Genomic DNA, 23,055 nt, shown 5'->3' with positions numbered 1-23,055 from the left:
ACTGCTGTTCCCAAAGAGATTGATGGGAAATGTAGTATTTAGTAAAATTTCTGAAATTCCCCTGATGTCAAGCAGTGACTTGACTGTTTTTGCTTTGAAGCCAGTGTTATTTTAGTATTATTTATACATTAATATAGTTGTTATTAAGATTTTCAATTAGCTGTTGTTTTAGCAGTTTTTTATACATGCATACAAGTAGTTATTACATTGTTTTTTTGTTGATAACTACTTGGGTGTAGTATTTTATTTTAATTTTAGTTTAGTTTAAGTTCATTGCCAAGGCAGCAATTTTTGAGTGTTTTATTTTTTCATTAAATATTTACGCTTTATTCTATTTCAGCTTGATTTCGATTGACAAAATGTTTTTAATAGTTTTATATTACTTAGTGATAATCAGTGCTGGGTTGTAAGTGATTATATCTGGTTTACGTAATAAGATTCCAAAAAAGAAATACTAATAATTAGATTATAAATCAACATTTAGGTTAGATTATTATGTTTTTAAAGACCTCATAATCAAACTACAGTTATGTACAAAGTACATGTTTGCTTAATATTCACAAAATGGCCGTAAATTGTTCAGAATTCATTGATTCTCCATAATTAATATTTTTTTTTATTGGTTAAATGTGCTTTTCTCAAAAAATAAAAATAAAAAAAAGCTTATTGCTTATATATGTTCATAAAGTCTTCCAGTTTTGTGGAATTTTTTTGTGGAAAATTGTAAGGCCACACAGCGTAAACAAATGACATATTTAATCTTTTTGTTATATTATAAAATCATCTATTTCTTTTAATTTTTTTGGGGGGGGGGGATTTAAATAATCATTAGCTTTTTATCAATTTACAAACCCCCGCAGTTCCTTCCCGAACCCTAGTATGGGAAACCCTGAGGTTACTTCCCGACGTTAACAAAAGTTGGAATAATTTTTATTTCTCTTTGTATTTGTCAATATGGTACATGATGAAGTCAGGTCGAAAGTAAATAAAAAGTAGTCAGATTATGTTACCTAAAATGTATAATGTAATAGATTTACATTACTAACTATTTTATCATGCAATTTGTATTCAGTAATAGGCTATAATTTCGAAGTAATCTATCCAGCACCGCAGATAATAGCCGGGTTAAAGCAACACCACAAAAACACCAACGTGTTTCAGCAGATCTGTGTGTCCGGTGATTTTTGATTTGTTTACTTCAAAGTGGTCTTATTGATTTCCTGCAGTGGCAGTTAGACCTTGTGGGAATCTTAGTTTTTAATGATAAAATGACAGCGAAACAACATATATTTAATTGGTTTGCGGTATAGAAAAGAGCAGCCAGCAGGAGAGGCCTGCGTCTGTGCGTTTAAGAAGTGTGCATTCAGCCGGCTATGTGTGTATGCGCATGCGTTTGATGTGTGTGTGTGTCGGGGCTTGTCTCGTCTCCTGCTGTTGAAAACACTTCCAAATTGTCAGAGAGTTTTGAGATTGCACTTATTCGATCGCTTCTTGAAAAGTCTGGATTTTTAGCACAGCGGTTTCGGAGTTTCACTTTTTCTCTCTCTCTCTTTCTCTTCCTACTCTTGAAATTCTCCAGTTAGTTTCATCAAAAAATTGTCCCAGTTTACTGACTCGCAGATCACTGGCTTAGCTTTGAGCTTTTATCCTTCGAGAGAGAGATGGAGGGAAAGAATAGATCAGTATAAGTACACACGATTTGATTTTTTTTAAAAACTCTGTACTCAAATGTGGAGGGCAAATATTGTATGTGTGTATATATATATGTGTGTGTGTGTGTGTGTGTGTGTGTGTGTGTGTAGCTTTAGTCAAGCCAGACGAGGATTATAGAATGAGATGATGAGACAGTCCAGTGAATGCTAATTCAGTTCTCTCACGAAACTGTCTAGTACACATTTCACCTCAAAATCAAAAGGAAATAAATTGAATTATAATAAATTACCATTATATTATATTAATGTGCTGTAATTTCTTTTGACTGTACTAAAGCATAAAAATACCATGTTGGCTGTTATTTAGGAAACCTGCTGAGTTCACATACTTGTTTCTCAGAAAAGCAATGCTGCAGTCAGTTATTCTACTTTGAGATGTGTGCTCCATGTCGGGATGTCTGTTTTTGTTTTGGTCTGTGTTCCGCCCGCTGCCAATTCACCCAATAGTATTTCAACAGCCCGGGTTGCCAGTTGGCGAAAAGCACTGTGTATTGTAGCCATGGAAGCCAGCAAACAAACTGAGATTGCAGAGCATACCTGACTAAAAAGTCTCACCAACCATCTAAAAAGCTCTATGACCAGAGGCATAAATCAACTCCTAAACTGGCTCATCGCCTTTCGTTGTCAAATTGCGCTCGTTCCTGTTGCGTGTCTTCAATCTGGCAACCCGCTCTTATTCATATAAATGCTTTTAAACTATTCAAGCACTACTAGTCAAGTCAACTTTATATATATAGCGCTTTTAACAATGCAGATTGTTTCAAAGCAGCTTTACAGTGTTAAACAGGAAAATAATGCAGCAGAAGTACTAGACAAAAGAGAATGTGCTGTCTGTGAATGTCTTCACTGTATCGAGTTCTTTCACGCTTGAACGAACGATAACAGAATTATTTCAAAAGGCCAGTTTGTTGTGTATTCTCATAAGAGCAGTCTTAAATGAGTTAAGTAACGTCTTAAATGAACTTAAAGAGAATTAAATGCGCATGACAGCGCATCAGATCCGCATCATGTTCGGCAGTGGCAGATCTTATGGTGCGTTCACACCGGACGCGAATGACACGATTCGCGCGAGTGATTTATATGTTAAGTCAATGCAAAGACGCGAATAGACATTCTGCGGTGCGATTCGCGCGAATGAGGTGATTTGTGCGAATTGAGCGTTTGACGCACGATTCGTGTGAATGCCGCGAATCGCCCGAGTTGAAAAATCTGAACTTTGGCGGATATTCGCTCCGTGTTAACCAATCAGGAGCTTGCTCTAGTAGTGACAACAATGAGGAGAAAATCTGTATAATATTAATATCTGGTTCAGACAATATGATTATCACAGTGATAACATTAAATTACATGAAACACAACCCAGTCTCTTTTTGTTAAATGCAAGTTTATGTTTGATCAATAATATAAAAAGTATAAGTAAAAGGTATAATAAACTATACATGAAATAAAGCAAACAATTCAGTCAAACATTCAAAGTCAGTGCTAGTCGGCTACAACTGTAACGTAAAGTTATAGCCTAAAAATGAAAAAGTAATGAAACTTCACTTTACCCTCAGCCTAAACGATTTGCCAGGGAACAAATTATAGATCCATGAGACCAAAGATCGGCGGTTACATCTACACAAGACGAATTATAGCTCGAGACACCACAGAGACATCAGAGCCAGCGGCAGACAGCAGAAGGACTAGCCGAGGAAAGGCTTCTCTCGCCGGGGTAAACAAGCGTGGAGCGCTGCTGATCGCCTGGATCTCTCAACTCCGAAAACGGCAGATAAAATGTTCAAATAGGCGCTCTTTTTATAAATAAACCACAGATTTGAGCTTTAAACAACTACATTATCGCCTGAAAAAGTCTTAAAACTACGTTTTGTCACACATTAACAGTAGTTTTTAACAAAAAAGATGTGTAAACACAGCCCATGTCAGCCATTTCTCAACGAGACGAGCCGGCTGGCAGAAGCCCCTTCCATGACGCGAATTCGCGTCTGTTGAGAAGCGAATGTCACGTCCAACTTTGGGTGAATAGCGTGAATTATTTGTGCATTCGTGTCCGGTGTGAACGCTACATTAAAGTGACAGCAGCCTAATAAAACAGTTGCAGTGATGTCTGTCATTTAATGTTAATCAAAAATCAAAGGTAACAGAGATAATTGTAGCTTTAATACGGATTAATCTAGATTTACTTTATTATTTACGCAGTGCAGACTGTTTGATAACTTTATTCAATTTCTGTAAGGGCACAGGTAAGTATGACATTTATTATAATGGGTTTATGTGAAGATTGTTTTAAAGGGATAGTTCACCCTGAAATGAAAATAAAGCCATCTTTTACTCACCGTGCTGTTGTTCTAATGCCCTATGTCCTTCTATCTTTTTCGGATCTCAAAAGGAGAAATTTTGAAAAATGTCCTGCACGCACTACTCCATTTAAAGGTGTCATGAACTGGCTTTTTTAATTATTTTATACTGTTGTCTGAGGTCAACTTATGACGTTTGCGTGGTTTTTACATTCAGAAACATCGTAATGAATAAGTAATAGGCTATTTTCTGCATTGGTTTTGAGGCTCTCAGAAAAGCAGTTGGTTTTGTTGGGCGTGCCGCACTGAAGACTTGGAAGTAAACGCCCATGGCTAGGATTGGATAAGATTTGCATATTTAATGAGCTTCAGCTCCTCTCAGTACATGTGGGAATTGTTTCGAAAGCGTCTGGGGAATCGCTCACAGGACTCGCAAAATATCTTTATCAAACAAACACAAAGATTAATCTATCATCCAACCGCGATTGATTGGAATGTTGTCGCCCGATCAGTGAATATAACCGCGAACCATACACACACACACACACACACGTGTGTGCGCACGTAAGGAATGTTATTTCACTATTTAAGATAGCCCGTCGGTAGGCTGAAAAACATATAGCCCCGGGGACGTTGGGCTTTTAAAAAAAGTCAAGTCCGAGCCCTGGCCCATAACGTTACAAGTCCGAGTATGATCACGAATTAAGTAATAACACTTCAAATAGAGGATTCTCCAGCCTGTGACCGCGTGCTAAGGTATGTAATCAATAGATTTCAAACGATCTGTAACAATGCAATACTAACACTTATAAAAAACATGTTTTACTCACATAAGTGTGTGTTGCACTGTTCCTGTCGGATCCAATATAGAAGGCACAGCATCGTGTTTTAATCTCAATATGGCTGCAAATCCAGTCTCGACCTGTGTGTTGTTTACAATCGATTCTGCGGTGAAATGAAGCGAACAAACGCGCAATGTTTTACGCACGTGAGCTGGAACCGGCATGTTTATTGCTCGGTAGCACGACCCGTTTAGCTCCACGAGTCGGTGGGTGGGCTTGAGGCGGTGCTTCTGCATCCTACTACATCAGGGGTCGACATATTCTGAGATCGATCGTTTGCTGGGCCTGGTGTTAATAAAAGCTTTTCTTTGACTAACAAGGAAGTTTTCAGCTCTGAAACTTGCAGGATGTTCTTATATCACGATTAACTTTTATATATCAAAGGCTCAAGGGAAAGTTGATTTCTCAATTCATCACCCCTTTAATGGCAGTGAATGGCGACCGGACTAAAGCTTTACAAAAAAAGATACAAAACTATCACGCAATGATACAGTGAGTCGCGCACCATGTATGGAAAGTGTTCAGGAGGCATACTATAAGGTAATGCGTGAAAGAAACCGTATTATTCAGTCAAAATACTGAGCTCGGACGTTACACTGTGCTGTCTTGTGAGTGTGTGCGAGCCGTCAGCTGTGAATAAAAAACTATTCCATTACAACTTGTATTGTACACTATTTGATTTAAAAGATATAGTTCAGTCTCAGACTTTGATCCAGACATCTAAATATTTATACATAGTGAATTTAGTTTTTGCTAATTACAAAATGTACATTATATTACAATAGGGCTTTTTTTTTTTACTGGTAAATATGCAAATTGTCATAAATGTCACAATGCAACAAATCTTAGTAGTCCTAAATATAAGCAAATTGTTAAAAATAATTGTGAAATATGACCTGCACAGGTTTTCATAAGATTCATCTAATTTATCCATAAGGTACGTGTGCCTGTGTGCATTGTGTCGGGTCGAAAGGTTGATGCTTCCTCAGACTCTTTTTCAATACTGTCGGCTGTGAAATACAGTTTGTCTGCCTTTAAATCTCTGTTCCATTCAAATAAATTCTAAACTCTTTCCACGTCATGAATTTTTAGTTGTGATTTTTAGGCTCTGTGAGGCCCGCAGCTGGCACGGCGGTCTGTTGCGTATGTAAACTTTCTGCTTGTGAGTCTAAAGCCGCTACTATGTGATTGATCGTCCGCTTAAAGAGAAAAATAGTTTTGTCAAAATTCATTTTGAGGAAGAGACTTTCATTTGATGTTGTGCTTAGCGCAAGGGCTTTGTCGAGGAATGTGTGTGTGTGTGTGTGTGTGTGTGTGTGTGTGTTTCCACTCTCAGAGGTGCGCTTTGGCTCCAGAGGACTCTGAGGCAGCAGAGTGTGTGAGATGAATTTCAATCACGTATTTCTCTGTGTATGTGTGTGTGGCGCTCAGTGGGCCTTTATAAAAGCATTTCCAGTGTTGTTAAGATGGTCTCGCACCTGAAGGGTCTTTTAAGGCACAGCTTAGCTTCACACCCAGAACAAAGAAAACCAGGGAATTTGGTGACTAATGATCTATTATTAGAAACCATTGCGGCTAGAAATAAAAAAGAACATTGAAAAGACGAGATGGGGGGGCTGGTCTTTTCATTAAGTTATTTCCCAGAAAAAGTGCGCCTGTGTGTTTCAGAACAATTTGACATGTTCGGTTGTTTCTCTGCAATCACCATTTCCTCTAACACACAATCAAAATGTGAATGTGACTGGATGTATAATTTCCCAGTAATTTCTCCCTCTCTCTCAGAAAAAAGTGGTGGAGCAGTTGCGGAAGGAGTTGCTGGTCAAACAGGAGCCCGAACTGAAGCCACAGACGTTCCAGGCAACCGCAGACGGTAAAACCGTGCTGCTGACGCCCGCCTGCCCCCCTTCACAGCCGCCCACAGGGCCTCCACACAACCAGGGGGCGCCACAGGTACCTCTTTACACCCCAAACACCACACAGTTTATACACTAAATGTGTAGAACGACTCTATACTCAGAGGTGATTTGCCGTGGGATATTTAGTCACATCTGGTGAGACATGAATTTAATTTCTCTTACGCAGCAGAAAATTAAATGATTAGCTAGTTTACCCAAAAGGTTTATTGAAAAACAATTGTCCTGAGTCATCTGTGCTGCTCTGTTCTAAAGGTACGCTCTGTAATTGCAGACTCCCAAACCGCTGTCCTTGAAATGAGCTTTGAGTTTGTAAAAAAAAAAAAAACAAGGGCAGAGTGACCGGAGAGGCTGTTATAGTATGTTATTGATTTTATGTAGATAATAATGAATGACCTCAAACTTCTTTTGTGTTTTTTTTTTTTTTTTTTTTTTTTTTTTCCTGTGCTGAGGTTAGAAGACCAACTACTATTGAGCTTTTAATATAATTAAAATCCACATGAAATGGCATTTACATACCATTTTATTTCTGTAATGTGGCGTATTTGGGGAAGCAGATATTTAAAAAAAATTATATATATACTTTTGTAATGTAGCATGTTTCTAAGTGAAACTGAATATTTAACATGAAAAAAATAGGGTGGGACTATTGTTTCAATATTATTAATCATTATATTAATATTAATTTATGACATTTGGGTGGTACATACAAGAATAGAGCTAAACCTGCAATGAGAGTTTGCTTAAACAATGCCTAAATAGCCAATTGGTGATTGGCTAACATTATCCAATAGCACTTGCGATCTAGCTGACAAGCGAAAATGAAAAGTTGGGTTACACTTTATTTTAAGCGTCTGTTTTACAGTGTAATTATACATTTAAGTACTGAGTAATAATAATTAACTACATGTACTTACTATGGAGTTAGAATTAGGGTGTGGTTTGGAATAGTTCACCCAAAAATAAAAAATATCCCATAATTTACTCAACCTCTCAACCTCAAGCCATCCTAGGTGTATATGAACACAATCTGAATTATATTAAATAATATCCTGGCTCATCCTAGCTTTGTAATGGCATTGAATAGCGCCAGAGTTTTTGAGGCTCCAAAAAGCGCATCCATCCCTCATAAAAGTAATCCAATACATCTCCAGTTGGGTAATAAATGCCTTCAGAAACAAAGTGATGGGTTTTTGTAAGAAAAATATCTATATTTAAAACTTTATAAACTAATCACTGGCTTCCGTCAATGGCCGTACACGCGTTTGAGAGTCGAGTTCCGGCGGAAGGGTGACCTCTGACCTAACATATGACGTAGCTCCTCTTATCTTATATTGAATTCCTCTGACATTTTTCTTTGAAACTTCTTCATTTTAGACTTCTACTTCATGACTGGCGTTTTGCTTTGCTCCTTCTTCTGTGCTTCCATATAAGTCAATTCTTACCTAAGAATATGCTACGCCTACATCATACCTCGGGTCAGAGGTCACCCTTCTGCTCAAACTCTCTGCATATGGCTGTTGAGGATAGCCAGTGATTTATTTTTAAATATGGATATTTTTCTTACAAATACCCATTGCTTTACTTCAGAAGGCCTTTATTAACCCCCTGGAGTTGTATGGATTACTTTTTTGATGGATGGATGCACTTTTTGGAGAGACAAAAACAAATGCCGTTAAAAAAGCTGGGAAGAGCCAGGACATTTTTTAATATAACTCTGATTGTGTTCAGCTGAAAGAAGAAAGTCATATACACCTAGTGTGGCTTGAGGGTGAGTAAATCATGGGATATTTAGAATTTTTGTGTGAGCTATGTAATGTGTAACAATGACACCGTAAAATAGTGGGTCACACTTTATTTTCAGGTGTCCGTTTTACATTGTTGTAAGTGCAGAAATTGTGTGTTGTTTTGAGTACGCCAGGTAGTTGGTCACATGGGTGTTTCCTGTTTTTGTATAGAGAGGGGGTGAGTATGACCGCTCACTTTCTGTTGACCGTTTCTGCAGTTTCTAGCGTTTCTGATCGTTACGTGTTTTCTAGCTGCATATGGACTATATATCACATCATGGCAATAAACGTTCATGGTTTTAAATTCATGCAAACACGTCACGGATTGTTTCCTGCTGATTAGCCTCCCAACGGCTATAGGCTAAGTTTAATTTATACAAGTACTGAGCAATAAGAATTAGCTACATGTACTTACTATAGGGTGTGATATAAATTGTGATGCACGATTTATAGCAATTGCACTAGTAACTACATGGAAGGTGTAAGAAGGACACTCAAATAAAGTGTTCCCAAATGTTTTTCTTTCATGCACCGATAATGTCTACACAATAACTGCAGAGAAGTCTTAAGAATGTCTATAGCATACATTTTTATTAATGCTGACATTAACGCCGTCTTGTCTCCTCCTCCTCCTCATTCATTGCTTCCCTCAATCAAAACCTACCCCCCACTTCCTCAACTAGAAGACTCTCACCATGACGCCGGTCATAACTGCAAAGACTCTACCTCTCGTGCTGAAAGCTGCCACCTCCACCATGCCTGCTTCCATGGCAACACAACGCCCCACAGTCGCCATGGTCACTGCCATCAGCAACCCCCCGAGACCCGGCGCCAATTCCGACTCCCAGAGCACACCAATCAACCTTCAGGTGGCCAGCAAGCTATCCAATCAGGACATGGATGCCGCCACACGGATTGTGTCCAAGAATGTTATTGTTGTGAGTGTGAATTGCCTCTAAGGTTTCTTCCTCTTCACTTAGCCTTTCCATATAACTTGAATGTATATAACAACCTTAAATTGAAGTATAAATACCAGTCTGTATTTTTGCATAGCTTGATGTAGACTGTTAGTAGTCAGACCCACTTTGCTTTGATGTGTTTAGAACAGGATGTTTATGTCTCCAGTTAGTATGAAGAATTGAAATGACTTCCTTTTTGACAATGATGTGCTTGGCAGGGGTGTATGGTGACATACTTCTGTGATGCAACCAGAAAGAGGCTAATTTCCTCTAAAAGCAGACAATGTTATGAATTTCTCTCACTTCAATTGCTGAGTGCCCAATGAACGGCTGGTTTTATCACAGGTGCAGGCCACCACCACCTCTGCCCAGCCCATCAAAGTTCCCCAGTTTGTCCCTCCTCCTAGATTGACGCCTCGACCCACCTTTCAGCCACAGGTGCGTCTCTGTTAGATCTGCCCCCTCCCCTTATGTATGTGCAGTTCCACATTGACGCCACCAGAGGGACACACAATCTAGTAAAGGCCCGGTGTCGGTAAAGCCTTTATTTACGGAGACAATCCGATTACAGTAAACTTCTCATCTTCAAACAGAGTTTTTAAGATGGGAACTGAAATCGCTCGAACACAGTCATCCAAACTTCTAAAGACGAATTCTAAAGAATTACTCTCCCACACCTAGAGACTCAAATTCAGCTTTTTTTCCTCACAATAAAACTGACTCCCACCTTCTCCTTCCTAGCACTGGCTGTTGTTGTGATACTGTTTGCTCAGGGTTTTATTTCTTTGTTTTAGGACGCTTACACACTAGAGCTTATGCTGTCATAGATTGCTACAAATCTGTTGATTTCAATGGGTTTTATGTTGCAATGATATAAGAAAAAAACAAAGCAAAGGTTTGAAAAAATTACGCTCTTTGTCATGCGACCTAAAGAAAACGTATAACTGCAGTGCACTCTGACCTAAACATCAGTTGACCACTGAAAATTCAATTAAGTCCAGTCTATTACTGCTGACCCGCTTCTTTCCACACACTCTAAATGCATTCATATTTGTCAAACACTCCATCAGAGCTTTCTCAAGTGTGTAAGCTCCCTTAGCATTGTGTCTACACTGGACACGACCCATAAGTGCAGCTACAGCTTGAGTCTTTCCACACTGAAAGTGTCCAAGCTGCACAGCATTCTTCAACACCGTTTATATGTTAACATTTAGTTGAATAACTTTTCAACACAGATCTATTGGTATGAAAATGCACTTACTGTAAGTTGCTGATCACGTGTGGTGTAGACACAGTGTTTAAGAGTGAGACAATGTTTTGCTGTTTGTTCCTTTGTAATAATTCTGTTGCTTCAGTTGCAGCTTTTTATTTCTGCTTATGTTCTTTTAATATTGCTTTGGCTGACCCTATCATTAACCCCACCCCCTTAAAGTGTGACTGTATATAACCTTGTACCTCAAAAAGCTACGTAATGCTGAAGTGAGCTCAGATGAATCCACTTGAACCCATCATTTACTTACCCATAAGTCATTCCTAACCTCTATGCCATCTTCTGTGGAACACAAAAGAGGATATTTTGAGGGAACAAAGTCAAAGTGGTCCAATGTTGTTTCAAAATATTCCAAATTTCTTCCTTTGTGTTCCACAGAAGAAAGTCAGTACAGGTTTGGAATGACAGGAGTGTAAGTAAATGGGGCTTTCGCACCGGAGGAACCTTTTCATAGTTCCCAAAACTAATGGCGGAAGTGTTCGCACCTCAGGAACTGGGAACAATTTTCACTATTTGGGGGAAACTAAATTTACTGCTGCTTCAGAGTAGGGTCTAACCAAGCACAATAGGAAGTGTATGCTGATTGGCCGAATGCACGTGAAATACCAGCATCCACCATTTTTAAAAATGCTGTTTACACACACAGATTATAGCGTATATACACTCACCTAAAGGATTATTAGGAACACCATACTAATACTGTGTTTGACCCCCTTTTGCCTTCAGAACTGCCTTAATTCTACGTGGCATTGATTCAACAAGGGGCTGAAAGCATTCTTTAGAAATGTTGGCCCATATTGATAGGATAGCATCTTGCAGTTGATGGAGATTTGTGGGATGCACATCCAGGGCACGAAGCTCCCGTTCCACCACATCCCAAAGATGCTCTATTGGGTTGAGATCTGGTGACTGTGGGGGCCATTTTAGTACAGTGAACTCATTGTCATGTTCAAGAAACCAATTTAAAAATGATTCTAGCTTTGTGACATGGGGCATTATCCTGCTGGAAGTAGCCATCAGAGGATGGGTACATGGTGGTCATAAAGGGATGGACATGGTCAGAAACAATGCTCAGGTAGGCCGTGGCATTTAAACGATGCCCAATTGGCACTACGGGGCCTAAAGTGTGCCAAGAAAACATCCCCCACACCATTACACCGCCACCACCAGCCTGCACAGTGGTAACAAGGCATGATGGATCCATGTTCTCATTCTGTTTATGCCAAATTCTGACTCTACCATCTGAATGTCTCAACAGAAATCGAGACTCATCAGACCAGGCAACATTTTTCCAGTCTTCAACTGTCCAATATTGGTGAGCTCGTGCAAATTGTAGCCTCTTTTTCCTATTTGTAGTGGAGATGAGTGGTACCCGGTGGGACTGCCACAGGACTGCTGCATACTGGATGTTTTACCCTTTTCACACCATTCTTTGTAAACCCTAGAAATGGTTGTGCGTGAAAATCCCAGTAATTGAGCAGATTGTGAAATACTCAGACCAGCCCGTCTGGCACCAACAACCATGCCACGCTCAAAATTGCTTAAATCACCTTTCTTTCCCATTCTGACATTCAGCTTGGAGTTCAGGAGATTGTCTTGACCAAGACCACACCCCTAAATGCATTGAAGCAACTGCCATGTGATTGGTTGATTAGATAATTGCATTAATGAGAAATTGAACAGGTGTTCCTAATATTACTTTAGATGAGTGTATTTACTCCATGAATTTACTCTGCGAACTTGGAAAACAGTACTAGATCGACCTCTCAACCTTTACGCTAAGGAGAAATTCCATTGCGACTTTGAGGGGACCTAGCAAAACATGATTATGTATTTCTGCTCAGCTAGCAACATTGGGCATCAACCACATGGCAAACGCTAATACTTTTTCATATTCTGTCTACTTTCTTTGTATAATAGTTCTATCTGATAATATATTAGACAGGACTGTTAAACAGATTGTAAACTAATGAAGACGGAGAATGTGAGTGCTGCTCAGGCTCTGCTGTTCTCAGCGCTGTCAAGATAAATGTCCGCCGGGCAGTCAAAATAAAAGTCACAATGACAAGTGCTGCTAAATCACTTTAGAGTTCCTACTGCCGGTGCGAATGCAACCAGGAAAATGGCCTCAGGGGAGCATTTAGTTCTCGGGGAACCACCCTGGTGGCTAGTTCCTATAACTACCAGTGCAAAAGCCCCTACTGATGGCAGAATTTGGGGGGTTAACTATCCTTTTAAGGCAGGGACCCTCAAAGTCCACTGTCTTGCAGAGTTCAGCTTCAACACTAATCAAACACACCTGAAAAAACTAATCGAGGTCTTCAGGATTACTAGAAAGTTACAGGGAGGTGAGTTTGATCAGGGTTGGAGATAAACTCTCCAGGAAAGTGGACTTCGAGAGCCAGAGTTCCCTACCTCTACTTTAAGGGATTGTTTTGTTGTTACTAAATTGAGCTCTGCACACAATAGGACATTTTCATCCACTTTCAAGCTAGTCACTGTGAGTGAACCAGAGCTCAGTGTTGGCATTACTTGGTCACTTAACACAAAACAGCATGCATATTAAGGGCATGACCTAATCATTTGGTTTGGCAAGACTGTATCTGCTTAGTAACCCCTTTCTCCATTACACAGGTTCGACCAAAACCCCCCATGCCCATCAATGTGCCCATCGCTCCAGCGCCTCCTCCCATGGTGGCGGCTCCTTTAATCCAGCGGCCCCTGATGCTCACTACAAAGCTGACGTCATCTCAGCCCGCCTCCACTGGGCCCATCCACCAGGTGCGCATTGTGAACGGACAGCAATGTGCCACCATTGACAAGACCACGACCGCAGTCACAAGCGGCACCACGCAAGTCACAGGCATCATCATCAGTCCTGCCCAGACACTTCAGATCAGCAACCTTAACTCAGACTTGAAGGTGAGAGCTACATTTTAATTATCTTACTTGTTTGCTCCAGACATGCAAACTTATCCAGGAGAATATTTTATGTGGTGTTCTTGCTCTAAGAATCAAACATTCAACTCACTGGAGTGCATTCCTTGTTTCTTGTTCTCCACATCAGACTGTGAAACCACAGGGAGGACCAGAACAGGTGGTCACAAGTACACCACCCTCATCCTCTCCTCCTCTTCCTCCCCCTCCAGCTAAGGTCAAACGAGAGGAAAGCCCACAGGTATAATGCACCTTCACAGAGTTAACAAAACCATCATGTTTGACACAATCTGCCTCAAGACAAAATAAAAAACGAATATATTCTCCCTTCAGAAACTTGCCTTTATGGTGTCTCTTGGGTTGGTCACACACGACCATCTTGAAGGCAAGTCCCACTTGTATCAACATTATACTGTGGGTTTCCACTAAATTAAAGTTATTGGACAGGATGTTTTGCAACCAGATGTTAATGGAATGCCTTGTCTCTCCAGAGATTCAGAGCAGAAGACAGGAACGTAAGAGGAGAACAACAGCCAACCCAGTATACAGTGGAGCAGTGTTTGAACCTGAGGTACAAAAATGTTGTGTAGCTCGCTCCTCCATCTGGTCTGATTTTAAGAGCCCAGATTGTACTTCCACCTCCTCTAACATTCTGACTTCTCTCGAATGTCTCAGAGGAAAAAGAGTGCTGTCACTTACTTGAACACTCCACTGCATCAAGGCACCAGGAAGAGAGGTCTGTACTTGCCTGTCTTAGTTGCTTAAGTTGATGTATTGTAGCCCTGCTGCTTATATGTACCACCTAACAGACACCTAATAGACACCTATCTGCTTTCTTCTGCAAACCTGCTTTGTTGTCTTTTCTAGAGCTTGATCTCTCTGCAGTCCTACAGCTGTTCAGTAGACCTAAGATGTCACGTATGATGTTTTATAGGATAAAGTTGGTGGTTGAGGAACTGCTCCCTCAGTTTGTATAGCTTCCAGATATGGAGACTTTTGGCTGGCGTTGGACTTGTTAACATTTGATTTGATTTAAGACTCCAAAATTTGAACAATGTCGGTAGAGTCAGAAGGTCTACAGGGATAAATATGTCTTCCCAGTCTTGCTTTACTTTAGAGTTGAGTCTCTTGTCTCTTTCTTTGAACATATCCTGTTATTTGCTCTTGAATTTCAGAGCGGTCCTTCAACATGATTGATTTAGCTGGATTTGACCTTGAAAGACTTGACTTGGTCTTCACACCAAATGCTTGAGCATTGACTTGATCTTGCCCCTTGGACCAACTTTGGTTTGGTTTTGAACCCTATGACACTACCCTAAGAACAATAAACATGTCTAAAAATAAGTATAGACAAACATTCTAATATTAAATGCAAATGGGGGACCGATGTTCTTCTGTGGTGAATCCAGAGACAACTACAGTATGTTGATCCTATCCTGTTCTCTGACACCTTATTGAGCTTATTGAGAAAAACGTGTTACTTGTTCCTGTTGGCAACATCTGCAGAGAAATATTTTGAGATCTCTTTGTGGCTTAGGCTTAGACTCTTTCACACTCTCTCTTTTTACTCTTTCTTTCGCTCACTGCTTTTCAAATTCCCTGCATGCTGCTGTGGTCGTCTGTTGCACTAACTGCTTTTTGTGACCCTCCCTTCCATTTTCTCCTTCGCTCTCTCCCTCCTTTCCTGTTTCCATGCTAGCCAATGAGGATCCCCTCTCTAAGGTATGTTGCAACTGGAAAATGCCATTATTTTATTTCATCTTTGTGTTTTTTTTTCTTTCTTTTCCCTTTTTCCTCCTCCATTTTTCTGTTCCTTTTGGTTTTGTTTTTTTGTTTGTTTTTCTTTTCTTGTCTGTCTCATTTCACTCAGGTCGCCCTCCCAAATACAGCACCACCATCACCAGCAGCACGGCGGTGCCGGAGCTGGGCTGCAACCCCCTGCTCTCCCCCACCAGCAGCCTTCCCGCCTCCCCAGCCCCTGAGCGGCCTGACACGGGGGGCTTTCCCCTCTCTGTCCACCCTCATTCTGTCCCCCAGCCCAGCCCCAGCTCCGGGGATGTAAGTAGCCACCTGCCAAGTCTGGGCGACCATGTTGTTGACAGCCCCCAACTTTATTATTGTTCTAGTAGAGTTCTCTACATCACAAGTTGCCCCTACCCCCCAAACCCTCCACTGCATTCATCCTGTACACCTCAATGTGTACCGGAGCAAGGTAACTCCTGTTTGTTAGAGTCCAGCATCCACCCTGGAAAGAGAAAGACTGACCTACCAGCACTGTCATTCATGTGTTTATTTGTTGTATTTGTTGAAATGGAGCCAGCAGTCTTACAAAGTGAACAGTCTTTCTCTACTTTCCTCACAAATATCAGGCCTGAAGTAATTATAGTATAGAATTTTTAAAAGCCAAAATACCCAATACTGATAATTGACATGATACATTTTAATAGTGTTTAATATAGGGCCCAATAATAATAATACAATACTAGCTAAATATCCAGTGCCCTGACTAATTGAACAATCCAGTCACCAGTGAGCCACTAGACAAATAAATCCAAACCGCAGTCAGTTTCTCTCCTCCCCACCCTTCCCGCTATCATCTGATTGGTCCAGACCAGAAGGGGGGGGCGGTGGTACTGACACCTGCCGTTCTTCCCGACAGGGAGACATCCATGAGGATTTCTGCACTGTGTGCAGACGCAGTGGACAGTTGCTCATGTGTGACACATGTTCGCGCGTCTTCCACCTCGACTGCTTGGACCCACCCCTCAAAAACATTCCCAAAGGCATGTGGATCTGTCCTAAATGTCAAGACCAGGTAAATAATAGCAGCACAATGAGCCCTTGCCCTCTCCTCTCCCAGGCTAGTCAGTGATGTCTTCTTTTAACTGGAATTCAGTCCTTTAAAGCACATACACTGTTATATAATTAGAAATGGGAGATCGACTGAGAGATCAAACTCCCCTTTCCCTGCCAAAATAAAGTGTACATTTCCCCCCTTACACAAATTGAGTTTCTTCAGGCGTTAAGGCTGTTTCGTCCTTTGTAAGCTCTCACATGGTTCGGTATTGATTGTGCCTTTTTTCCACCCATCATGTAAGTGTAAGACAGCATCCAGCACTCCCATTGAAGTTCTGTTGTTCATCACTGTTGCCATATACAATTGATCTCAGTTTTTCTCATGGCTTTCCAGAGGTCAAGTGTGCACCGCACTGGTCTGTTATTGAGAGAATTTCTTTTACAGATTCTGAAGAAGGAAGAGGCCATTCCATGGCCAGGAACCCTGGCAATTGTCCATTCCTACATTGCTTACAAAGAAGGTATTGATATTTAGATTTTCGACCGGAAAAATTTGTCCCCCAGTTTTACATTTTCAGTATTCACACATCTAATACATTTCTGACCATTTTGGATAAAAGTGTCTGTCAATTGTATAAATCTATTTTAGAGACCGTTAAATGTATGGGTGTTTTGTCCTTGTCCAAAAGCGAAAGAAGAAGAGAAGCAGAAGTTAATGAAATGGAGTGCCGAACTAAAGCTGGAACGAGAGCAACTAGAACAGAGAGTGAAACAGCTCAGCAATTCTATAACAGTGAGTTATTTATACATTTTCCTCTTTCACTGGAGTTTTTCCCATATTCAAGATTAATTATACTGCTGTACTACATCTCTGGGAAGGGGTGATTGCCTCAGAAAACCAATTTTCAGGCAAACATTCAGCTTTATTTTCTGGCTTGTCACACACTACACTGTTGCTTTTTTTTTAAAGGTCCCGTTCTTCGTGTTTTTTTGAAGCTTTGATTGTGTTTACAGTGTGCAATATAACATGTGTTCATGTTTCGCGTGTAAAAAAACACAGTATTTTTCACACAATGTACTTATCTGTATACTGCTGTTTTCACTGTCCTAAAAACGGCTGGTGATTTCCTCTTTCTATGAAGTCCCTCCTTCAGAAATACGTAACGAGTTCTGATTGTGCAAGCGCTTACCGTGTTGTAATTCGACCGCAGCTTAGCGCACGTGCCAGCAGTTCCTGTGTTGTAATTCGACAGCAGCTTAGCGCATGTTGGAAAGGTCACGCCTCTTAACGGAGAGATGTATGCGTTCAATAATCTCTACAGCGTCCCTGGGAAAGCCAAACAAAGGTGATTTGACTCCTGGATGAAAATAACAGCGTCTCGACGACATGGCGATAAACACACTCAACGCAACAGTTCCTTTTCTCCACGCGACACGTCCGCTTCTCCACGTGGGGCAGCAACAAGACCGCGCCCCCTTTTTCGCGTTTCTTTGTGGGCGGAGGTTAGTCTGTTCTACTGCTCTACTGACGTAAATAAAGAAGGAAGTACCAGGATGTAGTCCAAGCCAGCCGTTCGCTGTAGGCTTTGAAAGGGAACTTCTGTTAAATAAAATATCTCGCTTGGCATTGAACTTTGAGCTTTATAATTTTACAGGTATTATTTATGCTCTAACAGCAACATTACACACTAACTAAAGTTTGAACAATGGGATCATGCGGAATGGGACCTTTAAAGATTTTATTTAATGATTCCTAATGTTAAAGGGACCCTCAAGTTGTTCCCTTCTTCTGATGAACACAAAATAAGATATTTTAGAAGAATATGGGTAGCCAAACAGTTGATGACTTCCATAGTATAGGGGGGAAAAAATACTGTGGAAGTCCCATCGTCTGTTTGGTTACATTCTTCAAAATATCATCTTTTGTGTTCAGCAGAATAAAGAAACAACTTGAGGGTGAGTAAATGAGGAATCCCTTTAATATATTTTATATTAGATTGTTTGCGTTATGTAATGCTGTATTCCTGTTCTCCAACAGAAATGCATGGAGACCAAGAACAGCATACTTGCCCGTCAGAAGGACATGCAGTCCTCTCTGGAGAAGGTGAAACATCTGGTCCGCCTAATCCAGAGCTTTAACTTGATTCAGCCCATGGAGACGGACATCCTACAGGACTCCAAACAGGACTGCACAGAGTCAGGGACCATCAAAGACTCAAAGGATGCAATGCAAGTGTGTGTGCAGGAGAGTCCCACAGAGCCAAGCGTGCAGGTACCAGTCGCCGTAGCAGTCCCTGAAGTGAAGGCAGAGCCAGAGGTGGGTGAAATGGCAGAGCCAGCGGCCGCAGTCACGCCTGAGGCTGCGTCAGGTGAATCGGGAATTAGTGTCCCGGAAGTGCCCAAAACCACAGTTGGTGACGATATGATGGATACGGCGAAAACAGTGGAGGCTGTGGAATTGCCTCAGGTCAGGGACGTAAAGACTAATGGAGGAACAGACTGTGATTGTACCGGCTTGAACCCGGAAGAAGACGAAGGTGCTGTCGACGCTGCGGACTCTGAGAACATCCCTCCCAATGACAGTAGTTGTGCAGAGGATGCTGGGAAGATGGAAGTGGAGCTGCAGGAAGATGGAAGTCATGGCGTGAACACCAACAACGGCAAAACCTCAGAACCTTCTCAACAGGCTTTGCCAGCCCCTCTAAGCAGCGTGGACAACCCCAAATAGTTCTCACCCTAAACACACTTACATCACCAAAACATTTAAACAGATTTCCTATTGCACCTTGGACTGGTGCACAAAGTTGCCAATCTATACGTATATATATATATATATATATATATATATTATACATATATATATATTATCTATATCCAAATAAATGTTGTCGTTTTTTATTTTCTTTCTTTTCTTTTTCTTTTTTTTTTTAATGCATATGGTAACTGTGTCAACAGTACTTCTACATCCAAGACTGACGAGTCTTGGTTCTTGTAGACCAATAGAGCCCAAACTTGTGGGAGAAAAGGGTGACTTACGAAAGAGTATCATGCCAATTATTAGATTATTAAAAAACATAGTTTAATAATAATGATGATGGTGATGGTGGAAAAAAAATGATGATTTATCAGATCAGACCAGTGTGTGCCTCCAACATGGGGTTTGTTTCATAGGTTGTCTTAGTTGTCTTCTCTCCGGGAGGAGAAAGGCAGGGCAGACATGTCCAAAGACTGCATGAATATGCCCACACCCTGTGCACCTCCAGCCAGGCCTGAGTGGACCGGCAAAACCAAATGCTTCTCTTTCCAAACATGACAACAACAAAACAAAAATCAACGCATCAGTATTCGCAAGTGACAAGGCAGAGGCTTGGAATCCTGTTGCTGCCGTATGGTTAGACTAAATCAGGACTCGGCCAGGACTGCCTATAGCAACCCCTCTTATTTCTCTCCTCCACCCTACATCTTCTTGTCCGCATTTCCCAGTTAGCAGTAGAAAGTGTCCCATCTCCAAGTCATCTCAGGCTAGTTAGCGGTAGAGTGCTCTGCAAAGCCTCTCAAGATCTTTGACAAAGGGCTGGAAGAGAAAGCTACGCCAGAAGTCACATCTCGATAACTGCAACAGATCATGCGTGGTAGATTAGTCTGAAAAGCAATGGTGGTTCAGTGTATTGAATGAGTCTTGTTCTAAAGTCGGTGTGTATGTGTGTGTGTGTACTCGATGCTGTTTGTGGATTTGTTTTGTTTTTTTAAAGAAAATATATTCAGGTCTTCCTAGTCTTCATTGAAAATAAGTGCTTTTCTGTTTCATGAAACAGTTGTTTGTTATCAATGGTGTTTAAAAATGGCATGAATTATGCAAGCAGCTTTCTCGATCTCAGAGATGCATATTGCATAATGAGTGTCTGTTTTTGTTTGAATTCTGAACTGCCAAATGCTTTAGTTTTTTTTTTTTTTCCTTTTAATTCAAACTAATCTCTTAGTCTAGAATATAATGGACTAGTCCCATCCCCTTTTCCCCAAAAATCTTTTTCTTTTCTTGGAAAAACAATAATGACTTAAGTCACAATTTGCTGTCTTAAACTTGAGGGTTTGATGTATGAGCCAAATTGAGTAATAAGGAAACGACAGAAAACCCTTAATTAAAGCACAAGCTTTATTGCAGATAACTAAAGCAAACGCACTAAGAACCTCTTAAGAGACTTTCTGAGCAAAATTTTCAAAAGCGCTTAAATCTTTTCTGTTGGTTTTCACAATGTCTGCCAACGTAACGTCCTGTAAGATGGGGAACGGTGGTCAGTTGCTAAGTGGGAAGCACTGTTTAGGACGATCTTCTGCTGGTTTTTCTTTTTGTTGCGTAGTATCTTAACCTTTCCCAGGTAATGTTAAGTCTTAATGATGCACGGCTGGCACCTTTTTTTTTTTTTTTTTATGTTTTTCAGGCCATTCCGAAACAGCATGTCCCGTTTACCTTTGTGATGACAGCCGCTCAGGCTACGATTGAACGATTTAAGCATATCAAATTCCACGTATCTATTTAGGACATCTTTGTAAGTGCTGATTTTCGCCATTCCATGTATACAGTGCTTGTTGATTTGCGATTTTCAAAAGGACGACGCATTGCAAATTCTGACTGTTTAACCACAATATGGATTCTGTGCTTGGGATGACGTTTACCGTTTTTTGTCTTTTTTTTTTTTTTAATGATGGATTTGTCTTGTGTAGTCAGGATTTCATGGCTTTAAAACCCAATTTGTGGTTCTTGGTGGATGGGGTCTTGGTTATATCGACAATGTGCTGCAATTTCTCACAATCTACTGTGAAATTTCACATACTTCTCCTTAATACATTCCCATAACGCCCTCTTACCCTTTGAGCCAGGATTGGGTAATGATGGATAAACATTCATATCATGGCAACCATTATTGTGGCGTAAATATTTAAGGCCTTCCAGAAATCACCATTGTCCGTCTAGAGAATATTTAAAGAAAACTACTTTTACTCCTTCCTGTACAGGTGCCCAGAGTGCCTTCAACCTTTTGCATTACAGAATTGAATCTCCTAGCTCATGTCTTTCCCTAAAAATATCGACTGGTCATATTTCCCTCTCTCCGCAAAACATCACGTCTATTAGAAGCACATTTGTTGTAATGTCATCGGTTAAAGTGAACTGGTTGTAGTGATGTGCTTGTGTTGGTCTGGTCCTGTCTGTCTGTTTATGAAACCTAGTTATCTGCTGTGAAGTTCAAGAGCCCCTCTAGTGTAGGCGATATTTTAAGGAGTTGCCTTTAACACTCTGAACAAAAGTATATCTTTTAGTGATGCACAAAATTGGTCTGTAAAAAATAAGAGTTGTTCCATATAATGTGTTTTTAAAAGAATTCATTGGTTTATCGGAGCGCTCTGTGCCACCAAAATATTAAGTGTGTGAAACTTGCATTTTTTGGATTGACATTCATTGGAAAAGAAGTTCTGGAAGTTTAGGAAGTCATGGTTTCCTGTCTTTATGCACTTTCTTATAGGAATGTCCTAAGTATTACTCCGTTTTTGTTTTGTTTTGTTTGTCTGCTCATTTTAAATTCAGGAGATGTTCTTTTTCTCGTATCACAAAACAGGACTGTTCAGGCCAGTGACTACCACTTAATGTCGTACATAACACTCGATCTGCACCCTTTCTTATTCGCTTCATCTCTCCTTCAGTCACTGAGTTAGAATACTGGACTTGTACCTGAATCAGGTATTTAGATTTCGGCCTTGACCTATTAGCAAGGCTGAACGGATCAAAGAAAACCTGCAATCTGATTGGATAGACTCAAACTCCCAGAACACCACCTGTCCAATCAGTTCGACAAAAAGCATGCCTTCTTATGCAAATTTTTTATATAAGTTTTGTCAGACTTTTTTAATATGCATTTAGTTTTGAGTTTATTTTGTAAAGATTTTTATGTGAACTTTGTGTCACTTTCCTTTTTAACATGTCTGGCGAAGATTATGCCAAAACGAAACAGTATACATATGTACATCTCTTAAATACACATGCATTTTTTTGTTGTTGTTTAAATTATGAACAATATACACTTTCACGATGGCATCTGTAGGAAATAGTTAATTCATGTACAGTTACAGATGGGAATTATTTGCTGGCCACAATTCTGGGCTCTTTGGAACGTGGAAATGTGGCATTTCAGCTGTGTATGAATCTCATGGACCAGTACTTTCATTCGAGTCTGCCTTTGCTAGCACACCATGCTGAATGTTATTGTTATCTTGGGGCGCTGGGTGGGTGGATTTTGGGGGGTGGTCCAGTGGTTGTGAGAAGATATTTATGGTCTTACATGGCTTATATTGCAGAGTGCATGTAATCTTTTGTGGGTGGGGGGTATTTAGAAAGAAGGGGAGGGAACTTCTGAAAGCCACGCATTCAAGTTCTGTATACCCAAAGAGACTGCAAACATGAATTTTGCTCTTAGGAAGCCTTTTTATATGCATTCGAGATACATATCATTGAGAGTTTTTTTCCATCACGGTTGATTTCCGCTCTTGAT

At 40.5% G+C, this 23,055-nt stretch overlaps 1 protein-coding gene across 2 annotated transcripts in view; it reads left to right on the top strand.

The window, feature by feature from the left end:
- Window positions 1–19,263, top strand: part of phf21ab (PHD finger protein 21Ab) — a 28,055-nt gene extending 8,792 nt beyond the window's left edge. The window contains exons 6-18 of one of the 2 annotated variants that reach the window (XM_079808859.1): window positions 6,634–6,801; window positions 9,235–9,489; window positions 9,856–9,948; window positions 13,415–13,702; window positions 13,848–13,958; window positions 14,051–14,102; window positions 14,209–14,288; window positions 14,393–14,453; window positions 15,588–15,775; window positions 16,377–16,532; window positions 16,959–17,034; window positions 17,203–17,306; window positions 18,552–19,263. In XM_079808859.1, coding sequence (XP_079664985.1) covers window positions 6,634–6,801; window positions 9,235–9,489; window positions 9,856–9,948; window positions 13,415–13,702; window positions 13,848–13,958; window positions 14,051–14,102; window positions 14,209–14,288; window positions 14,393–14,453; window positions 15,588–15,775; window positions 16,377–16,532; window positions 16,959–17,034; window positions 17,203–17,306; window positions 18,552–19,241 — 2,322 coding nt within the window. In that variant the 3' untranslated portion in view covers window positions 19,242–19,263. The remainder of the gene's footprint in view (window positions 1–6,633; window positions 6,802–9,234; window positions 9,490–9,855; window positions 9,949–13,414; window positions 13,703–13,847; window positions 13,959–14,050; window positions 14,103–14,208; window positions 14,289–14,392; window positions 14,454–15,587; window positions 15,776–16,376; window positions 16,533–16,958; window positions 17,035–17,202; window positions 17,307–18,551) is intronic. The other variant, XM_079808860.1, reaches the window with a different exon arrangement.
- The last annotated feature ends 3,792 nt before the right edge of the window (window positions 19,264–23,055 follow it).

The sequence above is a fragment of the Gobio gobio genome (assembly GCF_949357685.1).
Source record: "Gobio gobio genome assembly, chromosome: 25".
NCBI lineage: Eukaryota > Metazoa > Chordata > Actinopteri > Cypriniformes > Gobionidae > Gobio > Gobio gobio.
This window is presented reverse-complemented; position numbering and strand designations above follow the sequence as displayed.